General features: G+C 48.4%; 3 protein-coding genes across 5 annotated transcripts in view; 1 reads left to right on the top strand and 2 right to left on the bottom strand.

Moving 5' to 3' along the window:
- Positions 1-3,600, bottom strand: part of LOC130376193 (ras-related GTP-binding protein C-like) — a 5,186-nt gene extending 1,586 nt beyond the window's left edge. The window contains exons 1-4 of the mRNA XM_056583414.1: positions 3,083-3,600; positions 2,710-2,913; positions 1,949-2,148; positions 215-333 (exon numbers count right to left, since the gene is read on the bottom strand). Coding sequence (XP_056439389.1) covers positions 215-333; positions 1,949-2,148; positions 2,710-2,913; positions 3,083-3,268 — 709 coding nt within the window. The 5' untranslated portion in view covers positions 3,269-3,600. The remainder of the gene's footprint in view (positions 1-214; positions 334-1,948; positions 2,149-2,709; positions 2,914-3,082) is intronic.
- A 43-nt stretch (positions 3,601-3,643) lies between these two features.
- Positions 3,644-9,768, top strand: ppt1 (palmitoyl-protein thioesterase 1 (ceroid-lipofuscinosis, neuronal 1, infantile)). 2 transcript variants are annotated; one of them, XM_056582781.1, is made up of 10 exons: positions 3,644-3,879; positions 4,601-4,732; positions 5,135-5,244; positions 5,848-5,975; positions 6,535-6,605; positions 6,912-7,014; positions 7,573-7,663; positions 7,958-8,056; positions 8,647-8,718; positions 9,116-9,768. In XM_056582781.1, exons 2-10 carry the CDS (start codon positions 4,609-4,611, stop codon positions 9,236-9,238), a joined length of 921 nt encoding a protein of 306 aa, XP_056438756.1. In that variant the 5' UTR covers positions 3,644-3,879; positions 4,601-4,608; the 3' UTR covers positions 9,239-9,768. The 2 variants fall into 2 exon arrangements, with proteins under 2 accessions (XP_056438756.1, XP_056438755.1); XM_056582780.1 differs by having other exon boundaries at positions 3,654-3,693.
- Positions 9,769-10,414: 646 nt separating this feature from the next.
- On the bottom strand, positions 10,415-25,159 carry cap1 (CAP, adenylate cyclase-associated protein 1 (yeast)). 2 transcript variants are annotated; one of them, XM_056582776.1, is made up of 13 exons: positions 25,010-25,159; positions 22,017-22,124; positions 21,406-21,506; positions 21,230-21,307; positions 20,387-20,530; positions 19,603-19,688; positions 19,375-19,480; positions 18,594-18,777; positions 17,858-18,027; positions 17,113-17,236; positions 16,300-16,382; positions 12,343-12,486; positions 10,415-11,135 (listed from the first exon to the last, which is right to left on the bottom strand). In XM_056582776.1, the coding sequence occupies exons 2-13, from the start codon at positions 22,120-22,122 to the stop codon at positions 11,052-11,054; spliced, it is 1,410 nt and encodes a 469-aa protein (XP_056438751.1). In that variant the 5' UTR covers positions 22,123-22,124; positions 25,010-25,159; the 3' UTR covers positions 10,415-11,051. The 2 variants fall into 2 exon arrangements, with proteins under 2 accessions (XP_056438751.1, XP_056438750.1); XM_056582775.1 differs by having other exon boundaries at positions 25,040-25,158.
- Between the last annotated feature and the right edge of the window lie 1,359 nt (positions 25,160-26,518).

The following is a 26,518-nucleotide window of genomic DNA, read 5'->3' as shown; positions in this document are numbered from 1 at the left end:
GCAGCATTGTGTAGCTAAAACACAATCATTCTATGATAGCTTTTGATTACGAAATCAACGGACGGACTCATCAACCCCATGATTCAGTTGAGGCGGCACTGGGGATGCCCTCGCCTTCCCCCCCGCCACTCCCCGTCCTAGACACGCCCCTATTTGTGACATCATCACTAAAAAAAAAGCGACAAAAAAAATCGTCTGGGGGAGCAGAAGAAACTCACAGAGATGAAGATGTTCAGGAGGTTCTCCAGAGTGGGCAGCTGGGGGAGGAGCTTCTGGACCACTTTGCTGAAGGCCTCGAATATGGAGTGGTCATAGATACTGGTCAGATAGAAGCTGGAGGGAGAGAGAGGGGGAGAGAGAGAGAGAGAGAGGGAGAGGGAAGGGAGATACGTGATTGAAAGCACATTTACTTGACAAATAACGTTTCTAATAATACACTTGTTTGTAGAGCATCTCACAAACATTGGACGCTAATGTTCAGACTGTCCGACCAGAACCATGAGAAGGATTCTAAGCATGGGTGGGCGTGGTGGGAATGGAACCTTTAACCCTGCCGGTGTACGTGCCCCGCCCCCGCCCCGCCCAGCAAGACAGGACCAGCATCTTAATGAAACGCTGTCGGCTACGCTTTTATGACCTTGATTAGATTAGATGGAAGCTTGTGTCGTGTCTGAGGGGAGATACAGTCATAACAGCAGCGCACACACACTATCTGCAGGTTTCAGCAAGTCAAACATAAGACTTTTTAGGACCTTTTTAATACCACCTTGAATTAAATTTAAGACCTAAAACACGCGATGGTGGGGGTTGGCAACAGACGCGAGCCAACTTCGGAGACGGACGTCTTCTAGCCAACTGTCCTTGTATTTGCACCTACCCATTGTCGCAGACTAGCTAGCAAGCCCGCAGATAATCGTTTAGATATGCAGCTAGCAAGAAAGAAGCCTGAAAAGTCCCATGAGAAAAAAAATAAATAAAATAGTCCTGCCCCGACAAATTTAAGTCCTTGAGTTAGAGTTTTTAAGACCACCATATGACATTTCTAACGAATTTAAGACTTTTTAAGGCCTTCAGTTTAGAAACATGAATTTAAGACTTTTTAAGACTTTTAAGGATGCGCGGACACCCTGCTATAAACATAACATAATATAATATAGATAATACAATGATAGATACATTCATAAAAATACATGTAACAATGTGAATATAAATAAAAGCACTGTGGAATAGATACAGTACAGTAAAATGTCCGTGCAATTACAGCTCCCGGATTAACACCATGATATGTACATGTTAAAAACACATGAATGTATGACATAAGATGAATGTCAGCACCCTGCAGTCACTCACCAGCTTCTGCAAAAGACTCAAGACTCACTTGTTCAGAGTTCACTTCGACTCAGCATATGGGATAACCTAGGAATTGTGCTTGGTTCTTTCAACCTCCTTACTGTACAGAGAGCAATATATTGTTTCTCTTTCTTCTGACAAATGTAAAGGCGTCTGCTAATAAACCTATGATTAATAAGCCGAGGCTCCCGCTTCCCTCGGTCAAATGTCCATGGTAAACAACATGGGGTGTATGAATGATCCTACAGGACAAACTCTGTGGGTGGCGAAGAAGTATAAGCTGCGTCCCGTTTTTGAACTGCATGATTTTTCGTCAAAGCATTAATAATCGTTTACTACCTTAACGGCACCGACAATCCAAAAACTCAGTCGAAACTAGACGGAAAAAGTGTGTAGTTCAAAACGTGACGCGGCTCTTACTCCTTCGCCACCTACAGAGTTTGTCCCGTACGATCATTCATAAACGCCGATGTTATTTCCCGTCGACATTTGACCGAGGTTAACCGGAGGCGGGGCTTATTCTTCAGATGTCCACGGCCTAAATGTAAATACAGCCGTGATGGGGCGCGTGGGCGTGGCCCCCCGGGCGGCGGTCTACCTGAGGTGGAGCTTCTCCAGCCCCACGTCGGCCAGGTCGTCATTGGCCCGCTGGTACACGTCCCTCTGGGTCTCGATCTTGTGGTCGTCCGACAGGCCGTCCACCTTGTGGATGAACACCTCGAAGTTGATGTGGGGGTTGACGCGGTACGCCCGCGACACCGTCCCGTGCAGCCGCCCCAGGGCCTCCACGTAGTCGTCCTGGTTACGAGGCGATGGAGAGGGTTAGAGTCGTCGCCATGGTTACGAGGGATGCGAGAGTCGGGCATGATCATCATGGTTACAAAAGGCGAACAGAATGGGGGAATCTATATAGTTGCAACGGATAGCCGTTAAGGTTACGATGGACAGAATTAAATTTAAGAGTTGCCCGAGTAACATTGGATAGGATTTACATTGTTGTCCCGGAAACAGGAGTGGATAGGATAATAGTCGTCATGGTAACGGCGGATGGAATCAACATGACAGTCGCACCTAGCTCCAATCATTTGTTACACTGTGGCTTAAAAATACTGTATTTAAGAAGGATATGTAAAGCAAATATCAAAACGTGTCTCAGTGTTTTTTTTGCCATCTAAACCTTCATCATTTAACTTTCACCTTAATTCAACAATGTTTATTTGTTATTGTTTTGCTGCTGTACACCTACTCTGGTCATAAGTTCCTTCTCTACGTTTATTACAATGGGGTTCTTCTGTGGTAAGAAACTTCTGTGTATCTCTGACTTTAATAAAGGGGCTAAGCTTGAGTGTATGGGCCCACCTGGGCATCGATGACGAAGATGAGGGCTCCGGTGCCCGTGAAGATCATCTCGTCGTCAAACGTGGGGTCAAAGAAGTCCACCTGTCCGGGGAAGTCCCAGATCTGGAAGTTGACGAAGGAGCTTCCCGAGAGGTCGTCCTTGTGGATCTTGTTGGTGCTCTCCAAGAAGAGCGTCTCGTTGGGCGACATCTTGTGGAAGACGACCTACAATACATAAGAGTAAGCCACGATCATAAGTTTGCTTAGCTGTGATGTGTTAAGAACATATGTGGGCATGCGTAGCCAATACAAAATTACGCATTTCTACATGGAGCACTGTCAATCGGTGCATGTCTTTCCTCTTAAATAAGTGCAAGTGAACCACGACCCTCACCTTCTGGATGGAGGACTTGCCGCTCCGGCGAAGCCCCATGAGCAGTATCCTGGGCTGGGTGTCAGCTGACGCCGAGCTGTCATCGTCGATGCCCGCCTCGTCGCCCCCGTAGCCGAAGTCTTTGGGGAACGAGTCCACCACCCCGTAGCTCCCAGCCATGTCTGGCTCCCCGTACTGGATAGACATGTTTCACTGGTCCTGTAACCCCGATCCTCGCTTAGATGGCCGATCTGAGTTAAACTATGTTATTTTGATCAACGCCTAGAGAGTGAGATATTCATTCCTGGTGAACTTTTGAGTTGCACTGACTTGCTCCGACGTATGAACATGACGCGCAGGGGTTAAGTATGTAAGCCTGGCGTTACATACCCAATGTGACCGCCCGAGGGGGTTCGTTCAGACAATGCGGTGGGGTTAGATAATACGGATTAGTAAGTGGAGGAGAACAGGGGAATATCTAAAAAAAACAACACAGATCACAAGTTAGAACACTTCCGCCCTGGCGACGCCACGCCCCCCTATTTGAACGTGATTGGTCGGCGGCCCTCAAACAATGTGTCATGTGATAAGAGGACCAGCAAGTCAGCCAGGAAGAAAGCGAAACATAAGCGGTGGGCTTGAGTGTGTGTGTGTGTCGTAATGTTAGTTAACATTGATAAGTCTATCACGATAAACGCAAATATTAGGGTGGTGGTGGAAATAATCTTGCGGGTTTAGGGTGTTGCGCCATCAGTGGTCGGTACAAAGGGAACCTCAACTCAAAGGCTCTTCAAACTCACCCATTTCCACCAGACGAGGTTTGCCTTAAATGCTGATTCATAATAGTGATGTAATGCTTTGTGGATTCGTGGTCAAATGTAGCAAGTTTCTGAGCAAATGTCAATTGTATAGATAATAAGTAACTCTTTGAGAACACTCTTAACTCAACTCACATGGGTAAGCAAGCATTTCAAAATAGTAATCTAAAAGGCTTGCAGTCCACTTGTCTTGCTATACTACTCCCTGCCCAAGACATATTTTCTGTGCATATATATATATATATTTTAAATTGTATTCTTATTTTAAATGCATCTCTTATGTCTTTATATTTTCAATCTGCTTTTGTACTGTAGCCTACTGGTTATACTGTATGTGGGAGGGAGATAATGGCTAATGCACAACCTTAAGGCTGTGATACCATTCATTTGGTCATTCCACTATTTTTTTACATGGACTCTCGATGTGAATTGGGACCTATTTTGTGTGTAAAAGTGTTTTTTTTATCTATTTTGTATACTGGTATGTTGTTTTTATGTTCTTGACTTGCCTTAGGACAACGGATGAAAATTAGCAATTAAACTAACTCCGGCATATTTATATTGATGCTCTGGCTGACATGTTGATTAATGTGCACTGTCCTAATCAAATAAATAAATAAAATAAATTTGCCATCATGGATACACGAAAAGGAGCGCGTCTTATGTTATAACACAAAGGTCCCTCTTTACATTACCTAATCCTGGGTGGTTGTTTTTACAGGGTTCAAGATGGCCACACCCCTGATGCGTCTCCTGTTGGCAGCCTGCCCGTTGCTGTTGGTTACTGCTGACCCTATCCGCAAGGTCACCACCACCAATGGGACCCTTCCTCTGGTCATGTGGCACGGAATGGGTATGTCCCTGGGAGGCTAGCTCGGCGTGATATTGGATCACATTGTACGTTATTGTTCCAAAGGGCTGGAGGTTGCGCTGTGGCGTGAGCTCAGAGAAAAGTACTGGATCGAGAACATGACTGTATCAGAGATCATTCACGTCTGTGACTCAGAATCAGAATCAGTTACTAAGTACACAAGAGTAAAGTTCTTAGGATTGGTTCCTTAACTGTCACAAAGCAGCAACAATACAAGAAAAGATAAGTGAAAAATAAGTAGCAGCATCAATAGATCCCAACGTTAAATTATAACATTTAACAGGAGGCATGGAATATGATGATCAATGAATAACGTTTTTCATTGTCGTAGGCTTTCCTCCATTTAAAGGCGTCAACTAATCAAGGCATCTGTACTGATTACAGGCGACAGCTGTTGCAACCCTCTCAGTATGGGGGCGATCAAGAAGATGATCGAGGACGATGTTCCGGGGATCTACGTGCTGTCGCTGAGGATCGGCAATAACATCGTCGAGGTGCCCTCACTACGAACCTCCTACACCCAGCCGCCATCTTGGCTCTGAACGCAAGGGTTTAGAACCAAGATGGCGGAGACCGTTACTCTCTGCCGTCACAGTTCCCTGCATCATCTTCTTCATTGGGATTCAGTTTGACTAATCTCTGAACCAAATTTCACTCGCCTTTTCAGTTCACTTAGCTCACCTGAACCTTTTGAAAGGTTAATTCATTAGAAAGACATGTATGTGGCCGGTTCCTGTCTTCCTGCCATATTGTTTCTATTACACTCCACTATTGCGTGTCATTATCAAGTGTCCTTTATCTTTCTCCATGACACCATTCTGTCTTCGTCATCCCCAACCAAACGATGCGAGTCTATGAGTCTCTGAGTGTCTCAGGGAGAGATGTGTCTCACTGAAGGTTGAATCCCTCCTCTCCTCTCCCCTCCTTTCCTCTCCCCTCCCCTCCCCTCCTTTCCTCTCCTCTCTTCTTGTCTCCTCTCCTCTCATCTCCTCTCCCCTCCTCTCTTCTTGTCTCCTCTCCTCTCCCCTCCCCTCCTCTCCTCCCCTCCTCTCCTCCTCTCCTCCCCTCCCCCTCCCCCCCCTCCTCTCATCCTCCAGGACACATCGAACAGCTTCTTCATGGATGTGAACCAGCAGGTGACCCAGGTGTGCGCCCAGCTGGCCCAGGACCCCCAGCTAAAGGGGGGCTACAACGCCATGGGCTTCTCCCAGGGGGGCCAGTTCCTGTGGGTGAACCAACGCCCCCCCTGCTGGGCTCTGATTGGCCTGTTGTTTGTTTCCATGACCTGTGGTCCTTGAAAGTTAAATGAAAAACATTGTCTAATGTTAGTTCAACTGTATGCTAGACACTGCCTTGAGCAAGACACACCGACCACTTCCTGTGACTTAAAGAAATGATCGACTGAAACAATTCACTTTTGGTCACTTTAGTTAAACGGGACTGATACGTTACTAAATTGGTAAAATGGTACACAAGGTAGCGAAGATTGCTGCAGTAGCCATTGTATGTCGTTATTTAAATATGTTAATTGAAACAAAGAAGTGAACTGTTTTTAAATCTGCATCACAAGGAGATTCACCCAAAGCAACATGGCTGATTTCTCGCTCTCTGATCTCTACGTCTCTCTGTCTCTCCATGTCTCTCTGTCTCTCCATGACTCTCTCTGTTTCTCTGTCTCTCTGATCTCTACGTCTCTCTGTCTCTCCATGACTCTCTCTCTGTTTCTCTCTGTCTCTCCATGTCTCTCTCTCTATTTCTCCATGTCTCTCTGTCTCTCTCTCTAGGCGGGCTGTAGCCCAGCGCTGTCCCTCTCCACCAATGAAAAATCTGATCTCAGTCGGGGGCCAACACCAAGGTAAACATCAACAATAAAATGTCGCTCTTGTTCACCATGACAACCCCAGGGCACTTTGTCTGAAATCAAACCATTAGTTAACAAACCTGTTATGTCATCCATTTTGGGGTTAATATTAAATTTGACTTATAATAACCCATTCATTTGACTACTGATTATCAGAGACTAACGAACCTAATGCGATTTTGGATGTCAAAGGCTAAACCAATCAATGCCAGCTGTTGAACTCTGATTGTTGTTAGATGGTAGAACTGGGACGTACCCCTAAAGTCTGTCTGCCCGTCTGGTGTCTATCTGTCCATCCAGGTGTGTACGGTCTGCCCAGGTGTCCCGGGGAGAGCTCTGTCATCTGTAACTGGATCCGCAAGGCGCTCAACACTGAAGCGTACTCCGACTTGGTGCAGAAACAGTGAGCCCTGTTCAGCAAACCTTCCTCCAACCAATCCCTCTCTCTCCTTCTCCCGCTGTCTCAATCAACCACTCCTCCAGTCTCTCTCCCTCCATCAGTCTTCTCCTGTCTCTCTCCCTCTCTCTTCATCACAGTCTTCTCCTGTCTCTCTCCCTCCATCAGTCTTCTCCTGTCTCTCTCCCTCCGTCACCCTCTTCTCCTGTCTCTCTCCCTCTTCTCTCTCTACCTCTCCCTCCATCACCCTCTTCTCCTGTCTCTCCCTCTCTCTCCATCAGTCTTCTCCTGTCTCTCTCCCTCTCTCTTCATCACAGTCTTCTCCCGTCTCTCTCCCTCCATCAGTCTTCTCCTGTCTCTCTCCCTCCGTCACCCTCTTCTGTCTCTCTCTCTCCATCACCCTCTTCTCTTGTCTCCCTCGCTCTCTCTCTCTCTGTCATTCTACCCAATGTTTAACTGATTTTCAGTCATGATTGAGCTGGACCCAGTACAGCCCAGAGGTAGCGGTGATTGTTCTTTAAAACGGAGCGTCGGCCCATTGCATGTTTGTTTGCGTGTCCTCAGCCTGGTCCAGGCGCAGTACTGGCACGACCCCCTGAAGGACGACCTGTACAAGAAACACAGTGTGTTCCTGGCTGACATCAACCAGGAGAGGGTCAGTAGGGCGGCATGCTTCAACCCAGGCTCTTAACCTCCTGTGGGAGTCTACCAGGGAGAATGTGTGGATGAATAGAGAAAGCTATACACAAGCCTAGGGAACAAAGGAACATGTTGCAGTGGTTAAATTATGTTAAAATAGGTTTACCTTTACTCTTCCGGTTGTATTTCCTTTCCTAATTCTCATTGCAGTGATGTGACTCTAATTTGGGTGATGTGAATTTCATTGCCGCGATTTGAATCTCCTTGCACTGATTTGAATCTCATGTCCGTGATTTGAATTTCTCTGCAGGTAGTGAATGAAACTTACAAGAAGAATCTCCAGCTGCTGGAGAAGTTCGTCATGGTCAAGTTCCTGAATGACACCGTGGTGGACCCACGCGTTACGGAGGTAGGGGCATTGAGGCACGCGTGCAAAAGGGCCAATCGCTTTGTCATCTTTTAAATTAGAAACAAATATTTTAGCCCCAATTAGTTGCGATTACTTGCGAGAACAACCTGTTCATGAAAACAATTATAAATATATGGATGGCTTTACTATCTTTTTTAACCCCTTGCTACTGCAAATTTCCCCGTTGTGGTACTCAAGTTTCTCATCAGCCTTTCATAGCTTAGCAATAATTCTTAAACCGATAGTTTATATCAGTGCATTCCTAATTATTCGATACAACCTTCCAAGAACTATGCAAGTAGAGGGTCCAATACAAGCCAATTGCATTAACGTACACTAAAACCATGCGCATAAGTACACATACACACATATACTTCTATCACCCCTTGAGCGTTACCAGGTAGAACTACGAGCAAGTACTGCGTAAATCCTCACCCGATACTTCCTGAAATAGGCAGATGGTGTGTGTGGCATGTGTGTCACTATTCCCCAGTCATCATCACGGCCACAGCGGTGTGACTGTGTGACACACAGACGATACGAAAGACATCGCATAACGAAACATACTCACTTCCTTCCTGTTTGTGTAGTGGTTCGGCTTCCTGAAGACCGGCCAATCGAAAGAGACGGAGACCCTGCAGGAGAGCCTGCTCTATACCGAGGTAAGAGTCAGCACTTAAAATAACTTAACATTTTTTTAAGAAAGACATAACATACGGAGACCCTACAGGAGAGCCTGTTCTATACGGAGGTATGAGGCAGCACTTAACATAACTTAAAAGCTTTTAAGAAATAAAGCGTACGTCCATTATTATAATTATATTGAATTACTTTCCAGTGCTAGATTGACATTTTATTCATCGACGTTCCAAGAGAAAAGTATTGCATGGTTAAACTTAAACCTACGTAAATCCTGCAGAGTCATCATAGGCAGTTACCCAGAGACGAGTTTCAATTCCTCACTCAGACTTGTGGTTTTTATAATTCATGGGAATACGTTGACTGACGAGAGACGCAGTGTGCATATGAATGAGCTCCAAATGTACTGGTTCTCCGCAGGACCGCCTGGGACTGGCTGCCATGGAGAAGGCAGGCAAGCTGGTCTTCCTGGCCAGCGATGGGAACCACCTGCAGTTCACCGAGAAGTGGTTCAACGACAACTTACTGCCTTACATACGATAGTAATACCGCAGTACACTCGCGGGTAGGCCTGCCTGGTATACGCACTGCTATGACTGCTTGACATAACGCTAGTATAACTTCTACTGTACGCTTGTCATTTGGCTTGGTACGCCAGTAATTCAGCCTGGTTGCTAGCGTAGTACTACTGCTAACATTCGCTAATAATTCAGCCTTGTATATACACTAGTATAATAAGGTTTAATACGCTGACGTCTACACCATTATCCGTCAGGCGTATTCATTATTTTAACTTCTTTGGGTTGAGAGAACATTTTAGTTTAAAGAGGACAATGTAATGATTAAACATGTAAACAGACGGCCCAATTCACCTCTACTGCACTGAATACTGTTTTTGATTTTAGTTTATTTAAATAGGAGAGGATCGAATACATGCTGGAAATGTTGGGTTTTGTTTTTAAGTTCTACCGTTTTTTTCTCCCTTTTAATAAACTTTTCGTTCTAAAGTTTTGCTTCGTTTTCTTCAGGACCCCAAACAATAAACTGTAAAAAACAGACCCGAGTCTCAGGAGAAATTCAGCGTTTTTATTGCAACTTCATTATATTTTATCAATGATGTCTCGAGTACTAATGAGCAGAATTCTGATTCTGGACCCAAAGAAAGAGGTAAAGAAAGAACCAAGCGTTATGAGAGAGGGGGGGAGGAGCCGACCACAGGAAGGGGCGGGGCCAACCTTTAAGACTCAAGCAGTAACTACTACTAACCGAAGTTCCTTTAACCGTTTTAAAACCTGCCGTTAGGCTCGCCTTATCACATTCACTGTTAGCGAAGGAATGAAAAAGAAGAATTCAGGATCCACGTGAGAACTACAACACCCAAGGGATTTGAAGTCTTTTACGCTTCCTGAAATGGAATGTTCACTTGGAATACTTTACGGAATGTGCCATAACAAGAAGGGGGGGGGGGGGGGGGGTCGTACATGAAGTGGTTTGATCATTCCCTCATTTACAGATTATTATTTTAACTCGTCTAATTAATATGTCTATATTAATTAGAGAACCAGGCTATATCACAGCACGCGCAAAATAGCTAATTGGCATTCCTATGCAAGCGCTCTGAGACTGGCAACAGTCCCGGTCCCCTACTAAGGTTAATATCGTGAGAGTCCTCCTCTGCCCTAGAGAGGGGGGAGGGGGGGGGGGGGGGGGGGGGGGAGGGGGGGGGGGGGGTGGCATGTACTTCAACACAGCATTGCATAAAATGGCGCAGGAAGATCTGCCCACGGCCGACTAGAAGAAGAAACATGATTGGCTACAGCGTTGCGGTCTGATCGTCTAATTGGCTACGGCATCGCGGTCCTGTCACCTTATTGGCTACTGCAAGGTGAGGACCAAAAAGCTGTGAGTGATCGTGATCCTTTAGGGGACGTTGGCTGCCTTACGGATTACGTTATGCAAAGCAGTGGCCACACCCCCACTGGAGTGAATTATGACACCAGCCTCTTCTGTGATTGGCCAAACTCTTTTAGAACTCAGTTGAACAACCAATTAGAACGACAAGCTGCTCCCTGCGTTTGGCTGGAGGAACGCTCCAGAAAACAAGAAAAAAAATAAAGAGACAAGCAGTCCTCTCATTGGCTGATGGAAGGAACAGCTTTGGTGTTGATTGGCTGATACACAAAGGGGGAGGATTGCGGGGAATGTCCGAATTTCGGTCAGCGGAAATGTTAGCGGATGTGATCGGAGATTTGATACACTTTTGCGATTTACGAAAAAACTAAAAAAAGGTAGGGTTGTTGTTGATGGGATCGGGGTGTGTGTGCGTTTGTGGTTGTGTATTTGTGTGCGTTTGCGTCTATCCAGCGATCTCGGTGTTTGTGGTGACGAGCTTCTTGCCATCCCAGACGGTCTTGAACTGCTCGGGAACGGGAAGCTCCGTCTGGAGGAAAACAAACAAACAAACAAACCAACGATAAGCTGACTGGAAACATGCTGCAAGTATGTGCTGCAGTGAGAGACACTTTTGATAACTACCAATCACTGCTTGCATTTGATGTTCCATTCAGCTACTTTTTCTATATTATATCACTTATCCTCTGAATTGGTATGCTGAACTTTGGTAAGAAAACATCTGTTAAACTTTACCAAAAATACATTTAGGATCCATAAAGTATTTATGTATGGGTAGAGCGGTGTGTGCGTGTGGGTAGAGAGGTGTGTGTGTCTGTGTGTGATCTCCCACTGGCAAGACCTAAACTGCTGGCCCTGGTTCATGGTTGACTTAAGACAGAGAAGATGACTGAAGAGAGACAGTGACTGTATAAAAGCTGGAGAGAGACAGACAGACGGAGACTGTATAGAAGCTGAAGAGAGACAGACAGACAGTGACTGTATAGAAGCTGAAGAGAGACAGACAGACGGAGACTGTATAGAAGCTGAAGAGAGACAGACAGACGGAGACTGTATAGAAGCTGAAGAGAGACGGACTGAGAATGTGCATTGTATTAAAGCAGACTTAATGTATACAAGCTTAAGACAGACAGACCCAGACTGTATAGAAGCTGAAGAGACAGACTGAGACTGTATAGAAGCTAAAGAGACAGATAGATTGTATAGAAGCTGAAGAGACAGACCCAGACTGTATAGAAGCTGAAGAGACAGACACAGACTATATAGAAGCTGAAGAGACAGACCCAGACTGTATAGAAGCTGAAGAGACAGACTGAGACTGTATAGAAGCTGAGGAGACAGACTGAGACTGTATAGAAGCTGAGGAGACAGACTGAGAATGTATAGAAGCTGAAGAGACAGACTGAGACTGTATAGAAGCTGAAGAGACAGACAGAGACTGTATACAAGCTGAAGAGACAGACTGAGACTGTATAGAAGCTGAAGAGACAGACTGTATAGAAGCTGAAGAGACAGACTGTATAGAAGCTGAAGAGAGACTGAGACTGTGTAGAAGCTGAAGAGAAAGACAGACTGTATACAAGCTGAAGAGACAGACTGAGACTGTATAGAAGCTGAAGAGACAGACTCAGACTGTATAGAAGCTGAAGAGACAGACCCAGACTGTATAGAAGCTGAAGAGACAGACTGAGACTGTATAGAAGCTGAAGAGACAGACTGTATAGAAGCTAACTCACAAACTCTCCGTCGGCGTCGGGCACCAGGATGTTCATCTCGGAGCTCTTGGCGCTGATGATCTCACAGGCCAGCGAGTCCTTGCTCAGGTAAACGTGGCAGCCGTCCGTCTTGTTGATGGAGATGGTGGGGATCTTACCCAACACCTGGACGGACAGACGGACACACATTTCTTCATTATTCCTTTTTAGACGGTCACAAACACGACCCGTCATCGCGTGATAATACTGCTGCTAACCCTACAACGCTTTAGTAAGCAGACCTCCAATACCCTGTTCTCATTGGTCGACCCCAGTGCATTGTGGGTGATGTAGTGAAGCGTCCATTTTTTAAAAAGGACTTCATCTCATCTCATCATCATCTCATTTTCTTCCGCTTATCCGGGGTCGGGTCGCGGGGGGAGCAGCTCAAGCAGGGGGCCCCAGACTTCCCTTTCCCGGGCCACATTGACCAACTCTGACGGGGGGATCCCGAGGCGTTCCCAGGCCAGTGTTGAGATATAATCTCTCCACCTAGTCCTGGGTCTTCCCCGAGGTCTCCTCCCCACTGGACGTGCCTGAAACACCTCCCAAGGAAGGCGCCCAGTGGGCATCCTTACCAGATGCCCGAACCACCTCAGCTGACTCCTTTCTAAGTAAAGGAGCAGCGGCTCTAATCCGAGTTCCTCACGGATGGCTGAGCTTCTCACCCTATCCCTAAGGGAGACGCCAACCACCCTTCTGAGAAAACTCATCTCGGCCGCTTGTACCCGCGATCTCGTCCTTTCGGTCATCACCCAACCCTCATGACCATAGGTGAGGATAGGAACGAAGATCGACCGGTAGATCGAGAGCTTTGCCTTGCGGCTCAGCTCTCTTTTCGTCACAACGGTGCGGTAAAGCGAACGCAATACCGCCCCCGCTGCTCCGATTCTCCGGCCAATCTCACGTTCCATAGTACCCTCACTCGCGAACAAGACCCCGAGGTACTTGAACTCCTTCACTTGGGCTAAGGACTCATTTCCTACCCGGAGTAAGCAATCCATCGGTTTCCTGCTAAGAGTCATGGCCTCAGATTTAGCGGTGCTGATCCTCATCCCAGCCGCTTCACACTCGGCCGCCAGCCGATCCAGTGAGTGCTGAAGGTCACAGGCCGATGATCCCATGAGGACCACATCATCCGCAAAAAGCAGTGACGAGATCCTCAGACCACCGAACTGCAACCCCTCCCCACCACGACTACGCCTCGATATCCTGTCCATGTATATCACAAACAGGATTGGTGACAAGGCGCAGCCCTGGCGGAGCCCAGCACCCACCGAGAACGAAACTGACTGGCTGCCGAGGACGCGAACACAGCTCTCGCTTTGGGAGTACAGGGATTGGATGGCCCTGAGGATAGACCCCTTTACCCCATACTCCCGCAGCACCTCCCACAGTTTCTCCCGGGGGACCCGGTCATACGCCTTCTCCAGATCCACAAAACACATGTAGACCGGATGGGCATACTCCCAGGCCCCCTCCAGGATCCTTGCGAGAGTGAAGAGCTGGTCCGTAGTTCCACGTCCGGGGCGAAAACCGCATTGTTCCTCTTCAATCTGAGGTTCGACGACCGGCCGAACCCTCCTTTCCAGTACCTTGGAGTAGACTTTACCAGGGAGGCTGAGAAGTGTGATACCCCGGTAATTGGCACACACTCTCTGGTCCCCCTTTTTGAACAGGGGAACCACCACCCCGGTTTGCCACTCCTTTGGCACTGTACCCGACTCCCACGCGATGTTGAATAGGCGTGTCAACCATGACAGCCCCTCAACACCCAGAGCCTTTAGCATTTCTGGCTGGATCTCATCAATCCCTGGGGCTTTGCCACTGCGGAGATGTTTGACTACCTCAGTGACCTCCACCAGGGAAATTGACGACGAAACACCATCAACCTCGAGCTCTGCCTCCAACATAGAGGGCGTGTTATTCGGGTTCAGGAGTTCCTCAAAGTGTTCCTTCCAACGTCCGACGACCTCCTCAGTTGAGGTCAACAGAGTCCCCTCCTTACTGTACACAGCTTGGACGGTTCCCCGTTTCCCCCTCCTGAGGTGCCGGATAGTCTTCCAGAAACACTTTGGTGCCGACCGAAAGTCCTTCTCCATGGCCTCTCCGAACTTCTCCCACACCCGCTGCTTAGCCTCCGACACGGCAGCAGCTGCAGCCCTTCGGGCCTGTCGGTACCCTGCAACCGAGTCAGGAGTCCTCCAGGATATCATATCCCGGAAGGCCTCCTTCTTCAATCGGACGGCTTCCCTGACCACCGGTGTCCACCACGGTGTCCAAGGGTTACCGCCCCTTGAGGAGCCTAAGACCCTGAGGCCACAGCTAGCCACCGCAGCTTCAGCAATGGAGGCTTTGAACACAGCCCACTCCGGCTCAATGTCCCCAACCTCCACAGGAATGCTAGAAAAACTCCGCCGGAGGTGTGAGTTGAAGATACCTAGGACGGGGGCCTCCTCCAGACGTTCCCAGTTCACCCGCACTACGCGTTTGGGCTTACCAGGTCTATCCGGAAATTTCCCCCATTCCCTGATCCAACTCACAACCAGATGGTGGTCGGTTGACAGTTCCGCCCCTCTCTTTACCCGAGTGTCCAAAACATGCGGCCTCAGATCAGATGACACGATCACAAAATCGATCATTGATCTTCGGCCTAGGGTACTCTGGTACCAGGTACACTTATGAGCACCCTTATGTTCGAACATGGTGTTTGTTATGGATAATCCATGACTAGCACAGAAGTCCAATAACAAACGACCGTTCGGGTTTAGATCAGGGAGGCCGTTCCTCCCCACCACGCCTCTCCAGGTGTCTCCATCGTTGCCCACGTGGGCGTTGAAGTCACCCAGCAGAACTACGGAGTCCCCTACTGGAGCCCCATACAGGACTCCATTCAGGGTCTCCAAGAAGGCCGAGTACTCTGAACTGCTGTTTGGTGCATACGCACAAACAACAGTCAGAGTTTTCCCCCCTACAACCCTTAGGCGCAGGGAGGCGACCCTCTCGTCTACCGGGGTAAACTCCAACACCGCGGCACTCAGCCGGGGATTTATGAGTATCCCCACACCCGCCCGGCGCCTCACGCCCTTGGCAACTCCGGAGAAGAATAGAGTCCAACCCTTATCCAGGAGTACGGTACCAGAGCTGAGACTGTGCGTGGAGGTAAGCCCCACCAGATCTAACTGATAGCGCTCCACCTCCCTCACAAGCTCCGGTTCCTTTCCCCACAGCGAGGTGACGTTCCACGTCCCCAGAGCTAGCTTCTGCCGCCCGGGTCTGGTCCGTCGAGACCCCTGACCTTCGCTGCCACCCATGTGGCTGCGCACCCGACCCCAACGGGTCTTCCCACAGGTGGTGGGCCCATGAGATGAAGAGAGGGGGGGTGCCACGTAGTTTGTTCGGGCTGTGCCCGACCGGGCTCCGTGGCAAACCCGGCCACCAGGCGCTCGCCATCGAGCCCTCCGTCTGGGCCTAGCTCCAGACGGGGGCCCCGGGCTTCCTCCGGGCCGGGTCACATCTCCTCTTTTTTCGATATTCATTGAGGATTTTTGAACCATTCTTAGTCTGGCCCCTCGCCTGAGACCACTCTGCCATGAGAGACCCTACCAGGAGCACAAGGCTCCAGACAACACAGCCCTCAGGTTCACAGGGACACGCAAACCTCTCCACCACGATAAGGTGACGGTTCCAGGAGAGGCTAAAAAGGACTTCATATTAAACCAAACTATCCAGGGCTCACTACATGTTTCTATGGAGTTTTCTAAATTATATAACAGGATGTACAATACATTTTCAAACATAATTTAATGAATATGAGATCAATACATGACCAAGAAAAAAAAAAAGGCTTTCATGAAAATACACCACTACTGATCCCTGTTGCAGTCCCCTTTAAGGAAGGTCAGGGGACACTCATCCACAGCGTGCGACCGGACCTACCTGGACCTTGACGTCCCGGCAGTTGATGACCTCCACGATGCCCACCACGTCGTCGAACACCAGGCCCAGCTTGTGGCAGTTGTCTGCCAAAGGGACAACCACAGCACGAACATCATTATATCATCATACTCCTGGTTAACACATGCTAGTCCGCACCGCTAATGGCCGTCGCACACAGAATGTGTCGACCAACAACACTTTGTGTCCCAAGAATTGAAACACAATGTTTCCCAGCCGCAGCGCACAGCAGCAGCAGCCCAACTGACCATCGCCGCTCCAAACCTCGACCGCGCTTTGCATTTTACATTCATTATTACCACGCAGCTGTCCTGCGTATAGGACAAGTAACCGCTAGCAGAGAAACCGTCAACACAGGTACCGGGAGGAGAATTCAAGATGGCGGCCGTGTGTCTAAAGTAGGCCTGTGCGATTACGGTAATCCAATTTTGATCGTGAATTTTGCGTCAAACGATCACCAAACTAATATAATTGAGTTTAAACTTTTTTTTTATATTATTGATTTTATTCATTAAATGTTTTATAGAAATGGCAGAACAGCTGGATACATATTTGTACATTATTTCTGATTTGAACATTTTCTATTTGAACATTGTGTATTTTTTAAGATTAAGATCTCCGTACAAGGTGTTTTTTTGGAGAGAAATGCTGAATAAATACATCATGTTTTCAAACTCAATAATAATCGTTTGAATAATCGTTATTCCAATATTGAACAAAATAATCGTGCTTATGATTTTCCCATAATCCCTAGTTTACAGTGAGCGAAGTGGGGGTTGTGGGGGAGGGACTTACCAAGGGTGATGGAGTTGATCTTGCCCTTCACCGTCAGGGTGGTGTTGCTGCACTTGTAGGTGTACACCACCTGCTTCAGCTCCGTCTCGCTGATCACCAGACCAGGCACGCCCGCCTGGTTCTCCTAAAGAGGGCGAGAGACCAAGGGAACACACAGAGGTGAGAGAGGGCGAGAGACCAAGGGAAGAGATGAGAGAGAGGGCGAGAGACCAAGGGAAGAGATGAGAGAGAGGGCGAGAGACCAAGGGAAGAGATGAGAGACAGAGGGCGAGAGACCAAGGGAACACACAGAGGTGAGAGAGGGCGAGAGACCAAGGGAAGAGATGAGAGATAGAGAGAGAGAGAGGGCACAAGAGAGACCAAGAGAAGACGCACACCAACGAAAGAAGGCGAGAGACCAAAATACACACACGAGAGACCAACACGTACACACACACACACACACACGAGAGAGGGCGAGAGACCAAGAGAAGACACACACATAAGAGCGAGAGACCGTGAGAGGGACACACACACACACACACACACACAAACGAGAGAGGGGGACAGAGAGAGAATTGAGTGCATTAGTAAAGCTGACTCCATACCAGGTTGTGACCTTATAAGGGTCCTCTATTTAAAGAAGTCCTATCTTAAACCCATGTTGTCATTCCCCGGCCGTGACTCATGACCGGCTGCAGCAGAACCGGCCGCAGCCGAGGCCAGAAGCCACCACGTCGTCGCCATAGCAACACGCATGTCTCACCACTTTCCACTTCTTGCCGTCCAGCTCGAAGACGGGGGGCAGCTTGCGGCTGACGGGGGCGGCGGCGGCCGGGCTGGCGGAGAAGGGCTTGGGGCCCGTGCGCACGGGGGCCTGGACTCTCAGGCCCGGGTTCTTGTGGGTCTTCTCCGTGTCGGAGACGTGCTTCAGGCCTGGGGGGGGGGAGAGAGAGAGGAGTTTGAGGGAGAAAGAGGGAAAGAGAGTATGAGGGAGATAGAGAGGGAGAGAGAGGGTGAGAGACAGAGAGAGAGGGTGAGAGACAGAGAGGGAGGGTGAGAGACAGAGAGAGACAAACCGGCATATCACCAGTTAATTTTGAAAGACAAGTTATAAACACAAACAAATCAACTGGACGCTTTTAGAGAACGTTTTACTTTCATTTCAACTTTGCCCTCGTTTTCTTTTACACATCTATTTCATTACTTCATTTTATTGTATGTTTGCTTTAGCGTCCTGCTAAATCTTAAATACAGTACATTTCACTTTCTACAATGTATTTTTTGTTTTCTTTTACTCTCTTTTACCATTAATTCATTTTGAAGTATGACGATGTTCCTATTTGAAACACGTCGAGTCTGCCTCGTTGATGAAAAGTTCTTTATAAGTAAAGTCGCCTTGCCTACTTGTCTTTAAAACAAAAACAATATGATAAGATTTCTGTCCCGCTCTCCCAGAATGTTCTCCCAAGAGTTTTCCCAGAATGCCGCTGGCCTCCTACCGGTGGTGACGTCAGCGCCCTTGTTGATGGCGGCAAACAGAGCGTTGCGGGTCTTGGCGGCACCGCCCCCGCCGCCCTGGGACGGCTCAGCCATGGGTGGGGGAGGGGGTCCGGGGGGAGGGGGGGGAGGGGCACACCCGCCGGGGGCCATGGGGGGGGCGGCGCAGGCTGAGGCCACGGGTCCCTGCCGCGGAGGAAGTGACATCACATCGTTGGAATCCGATAATATCGTCAGGTACAGATCCAGTCCGATGGTGCGTTCTTAGTTTTGTATTGACCACGCCCGCTCGGAGAGAGGGGCCAAATATTGGTCTACAATTGTTTTCTTGAAGTATAATTATTAAAAGTAAAAAAAAAAGAAAAGATTAACTTTGCCTTATTTTTTTTATTTAACTCATTTTTTTATATTTACCTAACTCATTTTTAACTTTGCCTATGTTTTCTTTTTCTTATCTTTTATTTTATTGTATTGTTGGACAATGTTTCTATGTGATGCACTTTGAGTCTGCCTCGTGTATGAAAAGTGCAACATAAAAAAAAGTCGCCTTGTCTAACTGAAAAAATAATTAACAAAATGGACATCTTATTTTTCCTCAGTTTCATGTATACCTAAAAACTACAAACCCACTATAAACGAATGCCTGTGTGTTTTAATGAAGGGGGCTGCCGTATGTGTTTTGAGGAAGGGGTATGGGCCAACGACAGCCTGACACATAAAGAAAACAGGAAGTGTCTCCTTGATTGACAGCAGCTGTGCGGGGGGGGGGGGGGCGGGTCTTACTGTCTTGCTCCAGGCGAGGCCTGTGGTGTGGTGCGTCTTGATGTAGTTCTGCATCTCCGTCCAGATGGACAGGTAGGCCTTCACCCAGTCCACGTGGGTCTTGTCCCTGCCAGGGAACCAAGGTTAGAAGAAGAGACCCCCTGCTACTAGCTGGGTGTTGCCCGGCTGACCTGGTTAGCATGCTACGCTAGCCCGGTTAGCATTGCTAGGCTAACAGCTCCCACTCACTTCTCCTTGTAGTCCTTGAGCACGCGGTTGGTGTAGAACATGGCGGAGTCCTGCATCTCCTTGACGAAGGGCCCGGGCTTAGGAGCCTGACAACAACAACAACAACAACAACAAAAAAATGTATTAGAAATGCTTCAGATGAGCAGATACACAAAAAAATGATACACACGCACGTGATGGGTCAAGCACGGACAAAGGCCCAGTGCGGTTGGACTGCATTGAATTTGCATGCCAATATGTTATCAGCTTCTGTTGGCGGTGTCAACAAGCGTCTTTTCATCCCGACTCTGGTTCTAACAAAGGCTGGATTGAGGAGCGTCCGGACCCGACAGAGAGGGCTCTGTGGCCCACAGCCCGCGAAGCCCACAGCCCGCCAGCTCAGCGTCCAGGACCAGACACTCACGCTCCCTGGTTGGGTTTGTGTTGTGTTGTGTTTTGTTTGTTTTGTGGGATGTGTGTTTGTGTGTGTTTTGTGGTGTGTGTGTGTTTGTGTGTGTTTTGTGGTGTGTGTGTGTGTGTTGGCGTGTTTTTTGTGGTGTGTGTTTTTGTGTGTTCTCCTGCGTGTTTGTGTGTGTACTCCTGTGTGTGTGTACTCCTGTGTGTCTGTTCTCCTGTGTGTGTGTGTATGTGTGTGTGTTCCTGTGTGTGTGTGTGTTCTCCTGTGTGTGTGTGTGTGTGTTCCTGTGTGTGTGTGTGTTCCTGTGTGTGTTCCTGTGTGTGAGTGTGTTCCTGTGTGTGCGCGTGCGTGCGTGCGTGTGTGTGTGTATGCGTGCGTGTCAATCACCACGGCGACCCATCCGAGGGCGGGCACGCTCTCGCTGACGGAGGACAGGTGGTTGAAGTGGGGCGAGGAGCGGCTCCGCTCCCGCAGGCTCTGCACCCCCTCGATCACCTTGGAGACGGGCTGCAGCATGGCCGCCAGCACCGCCTGGGGGAGGGGGGGGGGGGACAGGGGGGTTATACAGGCTCTCTGATTGACCAGCCGCCAGAGGGCGACGCCTTCATAATGACGATGCGAGTCATGGTACCGGGAGGAGAGCTTCATCGTTAAGAACCAACCAATTACAGACAAGCAACCATCACTCCCCAAAGGAACACGAGCATAACGGGCCTACGGACTGGACCCCGACCGATGTACTGTTGGCCGGTCTTATTGGCCGAGATCGGCCCTACGACAGATGCATCCGAGTCGGTGCACGTGTTTGACGATGTGCGCCAAGATAAAACTTTAGAAATGGTGTCGATTCATTTACGTTATCGCCTCTTTACGAAACCTCTACCGCGGCGGTTGAACCTCTGAATGTTTTGACTGAGCACACCTGCGTAAACACTCCCGACGCTAACAGTTTGACATCACGTTCTGTGTGAAGGTTAGTAGCTCCTCCCCATACTACAGGGGATTGGTTAGTTTAGCCCAGGGCTTCAATGCAATGTCGATATCAGTCATTTTTTACTCCCTAATAACCCCTAAAATCCAGTATGGGGTCAGGCTCTAATACACACACACACACACACACACACACACACACACACACGACTTGTTTATATGCGCCCCAGACCAGACACACATCCGAGCTTAACTCTCTGTCTCGAGGCTATTACGGGACGTCAAATGTAGACGACTTACATCGGCGGGCTTCTGTGATCCGGAGGCGGTGGCCAGGAGCTGTCGCTGGCAGGAGAACGCCTGCTTCATCATGTCCGCCTGGTGACGGCAAAACACAAGACGGGGCCGCTTAGCAACGGCAGGTGGCCCAAAGTGAGGAACCGCTCGGTGAGAAAGGGGTTTTTTGATTGGCTCACGTGTTTCAGGACGTCCCCCCCGATCTGCTTGCTGAGGGCCATGTACTGGGCCACGGGGCCGCTGAGGATGTCATCGTAGGCCCCCACGTACGCAGACATGGCTGGGGAAGGGTGTCGCCGCGGTAACGGGGAGTAAACAAACCACAAACAGGAAGTCAGAGAGAGAGATGGAGAGACGCAGCGACGACACGTAGTAACACCCTCCAGCCCTGTTCCTTCTGACCCCCCCACCCCCGAGGCTAGGTGTTAGCCCGGGTCACATGGCCCTCAGGGAGAACCGAGATTACGTTAATGTAAACGGTGCCCTGTTCTCTATTTAACGTTAAAGCTTCCTCAAACGGAAATACCCTCATCGGTTTATCAGACTGCCCCATCTTCAGCGCAACAAAGTAGTTCCTCATTAGACAACATGGAAACCAGGGTCAATCCATTAAATGCTCACTTTCGAGTCGTTTAGCATTTAGCCGATGGCTTGCATCCAATGCAAAGCGCACCGAGGTTTAAAGTCATGTCATAAATGAGCCGGTGGGGGTTAGACTAATGTGTACGGCCTTAGAGCTTTGTCAACAGAACAGACAGCGCTATGACGCCGCGCTCGGGCTGCAGTTCACCTCCTCCTCCAGCGGGGGGCGACGGACCCCCGGCGCTGCCCGACGCCGCCTCCAGGCGACCCACTGCGACCTCCAACCGCTGCACCAGACTCGCCAGCTCTGCCATACCTGTGACAGCGGGCGGGGGGGGACAAGAGCATTAGGAGACCCGCTCGGCCAATGAGAGAGCTGGGATATGCAGACGGCGGTGTTCGGGCTAGAGAAGCACGATGACCGAAGCGCATCGATTGTGGAGGCATCCGTGTCGCCATGGAGATAGCCCGATAGGCAGGTCGTTTTACTCGGCAACAATTGGCCAATTCTGCAGCAGAAGATAGTGTATATCGCCGCATTCAGCATTTCAGGACGGGTGTTTTTCTGAGATTACATTTTGAGCGTACCACCGCAATGGCTGCACGATGGCACGTTGCTCCAACATTAATAAAAGATATCTGACGATTAAAACTGGATTCATGTGCCCACGAGCAACTAATAGGCAATTCATGCATTTTTCTTTTGGCAGTCGTTCATCAATGACACATGAAACGCTTTCCTTTCAAAAAAATAAACCATCATAAGCTTTTGGTCTACAGCTAAAACACACATCTAGGAAACCAAGCAAATATTAGGTGCAATATGAAACGATCGGACAGACTCAAGGCCTCAACGAGTTAAAGGACCAATCTCAGACCAGGTTGAGCCGTGGCTCTCTTAATGAGGGTAGGGATGAGAGACAGAGAGGGTGGAATGTGATCAGAGGTTCATGCAGAAACAGGCTGTGCTCGTAAATGGTATGTAGGTTACAAAACACACTTCTCCAACACAAGTGATGACTTGCTGGGGCTACGGCGTTCCAGGCAGTTATCCTAACAATGCCTGCTGAAAAACCATCAAGTTATGTGGATGTGGTAACATCATGCAACAAAGAAAAAGACATCATCGATTAGTGTCGATCGATGTGATTGGGTTTGTAGTCTTCAGAGTCGTGTATTTAGACCAGAAGGTAGCATCAAATATACCAACATCTATAAACTACTTCTATATCAAAGTTTTAGATAGAAGCAGTTTATACCTCCCTTTATATAGCAGCAGTTTTAAAAACTGCTGCTATATAAAGCAATACAACCAACTGACTAGACAATTACAATTAGTAATTAATTATTTAGCAGACGCTTTTATCCAAAGCGACTTACATCGGTTAATACACACATTGACACACCGACGGCAGAGTCAACCATGCAAGGCGGAACTGGGGATCGAACCAGAGACCTTTCGGTTTCAAGACAACCGCTCTACCTCCTGAGCTAAGACATTCATTGAAACATTATCCCTTTGTGTCACCGAGAGACAGGGTGGGAGAGGGCAGATATTGCGTAACACCGGTGTAACCAACATGACGCTTACGTCATTTGTTTGACCAAGACCGCCCCTGGTGACTTCAGGTAAAGGTATTCTCTCTTTGAGATAGGCTCACGTTAGCTCCTGGCCATTGTCTTCGAACGAGTGCTTATGCTGACCTTTTCCACCTCGACCCTCAACCTGGTCCAACCACATTCTGGTATCATCATCTACACACTAAACATCGAGGTGATTTAGAGGGGTGCGCACGAAACCAACAACAATGACAAGTCTGTCTAGAAGAGTCTAATCAATAGATTGCACATGAGTCATTTGCATCCCACTCAAGCCAGAAAATCGAAGTCAAACACCTTGAAACTAAGAAAATAGCATTCTAGATTAAAAAAAAAAACATCTTGTGCTTATAATATATAATAAAATCTTGGGTTGGAAGGAGAGGCAATGACTGTAGTAATTTAAAAAAAAAGTACGGCAACAGGAAGAAGGTACCCAAGTCCACTTCCTGGATGACCACACACACCTATGAGGAATAGGTGTGTGAGAGTGTGTGTGTGTGTGGGGGGGGGGGGGGGAATAGGCACGTAGGCAAAACGGATACTAGCAAACAGGTAGCCTACCCATCCAAAGCCCTCAACTCTGTAGCCCTACCTAGAAAAAACAAGTAGGCCTTTCCCAGAAAGAGCCAAATAATCCCCTGATAAATCCCTAAAGTATCATTGAATCCCTAACAGCGACAGAATAGTTGTCTTTCTCGGTTTCTAATCAGCCTCATCGTCGTTTATGCGTCAGTGTATTTCAGCACAGTCATGCATCAATCACGCCTAAATCTGACCTAGCTGACTGCCGACGATGCACGTCTGCGGCGGTTCAAGTCCCCAGGTACGACCCCATTTGTTTGCATACCCCACACTTTTCCGGGGTATGCATGTAAATATAGCGTCCTCATCACATGAGACACACTGAGCTGGTGTCGCATGTGTGTGTTCATGCCACGGCTCTCTGCCTGTTCTGGATCAACAACCGGAGCCAGACAGTCGCAGTCCGCGCAGCTCCCGGGCCTTCAGTCTGTTATGAGAACCGGGTCAGCGCAGGCAGAAGTAGGCCAAACCCACCCCGGCAGTAGCGCTGCGTCTCAGCCTCCTCACGGCCCCACGGTGCACCCGAGTCTGGAGGGTAATGCGACTCAGTACAGCTACTGTACACGCCTTAAGATAAAGCCAAGCACCAAGACTGAAGGAACAACAGTTAGGCTGGCTGTATTGACATATGTAATGGGGCACTGTGGGTGCCACATTACACATCGACGCCCCGCACAGACTGCTGTTTCGGCATTTCCTGGATTTTTTTTTCTTTCTCTGTTAGCAAAAATGTTGCACTGCTGTGCAGAAAAAAATGAAAGTTTCCACGTTTTGCATACTTTGACCCCGTGATAAGTTACGGTACGCGGGGGGGGGGGGGGGAACAGCATGGAGGCGTAGACATGCTAGTGGCAGTTTGGGCTAGTGAGCGGTACACCGAGCTGGAATAAATAATGTCTGGATGATTCAGTGCAGAGCGAAGGGGAGCGGCGGTGGAGCATTGTTAGCTTTCTGGACGCTTTGGTCACACACACTCATACATACATAAACACACACACATTAATGCATGTCACTAACCGTGTCGGAGGGGAACGGGAGCGTCCTTACCTGCTAGATTAATCAAGCAGTGATTTTGATCCTTAATCGCAGTCAATCGGTGTGGAAGTGATCCGAGTCAGGGCAGGCTTGGGCTTTCTTCCTGTATCGCTCGAGCTCCCGGCTGTCACCGCGCGACGTTTCCGCCCTTGTTCGCGCGAGCTATTCCTCTTCCATATATGGAGCGAAGAGTCAGAGAGCAGCAGAATGTCCTTAAAAGAAAAAAGAAACGGAAGTTAATTTTTTTCCGTCTTCCTGCATTCGTGTGTCGCAAAGATAATAGTATTTTTTACGTTTTAGTATTTAATCTTTTACGTGGCGGCTGAATGTTTGTTTTTGTGTCATCCCAACGAGGTGTTGTTCACGCCATCGCTCGTTGATGGTAATGAACTTGAATGTATCTTCACACACTTTTGGTTCATTATCTGCAAAATACCTTGTGGGCAAAGCAGGATATAATTAACATAATCTTTAATCAGTTGGACTAATTGACAAGGAGTGTTACAAAAGAAGACAGTTGGGAACCAAATTCCTAAACCACAAAATGCAGACAATATCACTTCTGAGCAGGTGCGGCACAGACATTTGGGGGGGCAGGGGCTCAAGTAAAAAAAGGGGGCCCCCTTCAAACCCCTTTGGCAAACTCTGGGTGTTACTCGGGTCACATGCTGAATCCCAGGCACGTTAGGTCTTGGCCCAAAAAGTTTACATTTGAAATTTTCTGTAACTCAGAGAAAACTTATTTGCATGTATTTATTTATTTGATCCAGAGCATCGCATGCAAGACGGGAACGGCTAGGGCCAATGAGTCTGCACGGCCTTGCATCCGAGCGAAATAATCATGATTTGAATGGATCATCTGGTTATTTGAATAGATAACCCCTTGATTTGAGAACAGGTTACATCAGGGCTGTACGTCATCAATAATCCATTTGATCACGATGACCTTGAAAGAAGCAGAACTTTACTTTCTAAATTTGCTTTCGCAAATGCAAACATGTGGTTTAACATGCTCTTCTTGCAGGTGCAGGTGTCGTGCAAACCGACCCTATTCGTGCAAATTGCATATTTAAAGATCCCATGGGATAGTTGTAGTCCCTTGTTGGAGAAAAAATGAAAAACGACTCTCTCTTCCCCCCTCTCTCTCTCCCACTTTCTCCCCCCCCTCTCTCTCTCTCTCTCTCTCTCTCTCTCTCTCTCTCTCCCTCTCTCTCTCTCTCTCTCTCTTCGGTGGGGGTCTGTGCACGGTACCTTTTCAACAGGCAGGTGCGCCGGCAGCCAGGGGGCGCCTATTCCCCACATAGTGTTATGATACATCATAGAAAACCGCTTTGCGGCGCAGATTTTCTTTTTTTTAACTGCTCGTGGCGCCCCCCATGTGTCACGAAATAACAGCGCCCCGGGCGGCTGCCTGGTTCGCCCGTGCCCAGAACCGCCCCTGCCAACACTCTGAAACATCCATTTAAGGAGACATATTATGAAAACAACACT

Source organism: Gadus chalcogrammus, chromosome 22, assembly GCF_026213295.1.
Source record: "Gadus chalcogrammus isolate NIFS_2021 chromosome 22, NIFS_Gcha_1.0, whole genome shotgun sequence".
NCBI lineage: Eukaryota > Metazoa > Chordata > Actinopteri > Gadiformes > Gadidae > Gadus > Gadus chalcogrammus.
Note: the sequence above shows the minus strand (reverse complement) of the source record. Positions and strands in the feature narration are given on the sequence as shown.

What these genes read in the sequence shown, in the direction of transcription:
- ppt1 (XM_056582781.1), top strand. Translation starts at nt 4,609, where the DNA reads ATGGCCACACCCCTGATGCGTCTCCTGTTGGCAGCCTGCCCGTTGCTG. An exon ending in TCCCAGGGGGGCCAGTTCCT is followed by an intron (nt 5,976 to 6,534) that starts GTGGGTGAACCA and finishes CTCTCTCTCTAG; the next exon opens with GCGGGCTGTAGCCCAGCGCT. An exon ending in AGAGCCTGCTCTATACCGAG is followed by an intron (nt 8,719 to 9,115) that starts GTAAGAGTCAGC and finishes GGTTCTCCGCAG; the next exon opens with GACCGCCTGGGACTGGCTGC.
- cap1 (XM_056582776.1), bottom strand. Translation starts at nt 22,122, where the DNA reads ATGGCAGAGCTGGCGAGTCTGGTGCAGCGGTTGGAGGTCGCAGTGGGT. An exon ending in GGGCGCTGACGTCACCACCG is followed by an intron (nt 18,028 to 18,593) that starts GTAGGAGGCCAG and finishes CCCCCCCCCCAG; the next exon opens with GCCTGAAGCACGTCTCCGAC. An exon ending in CCGACGCCGACGGAGAGTTT is followed by an intron (nt 11,136 to 12,342) that starts GTGAGTTAGCTT and finishes GTTTTCCTCCAG; the next exon opens with ACGGAGCTTCCCGTTCCCGA.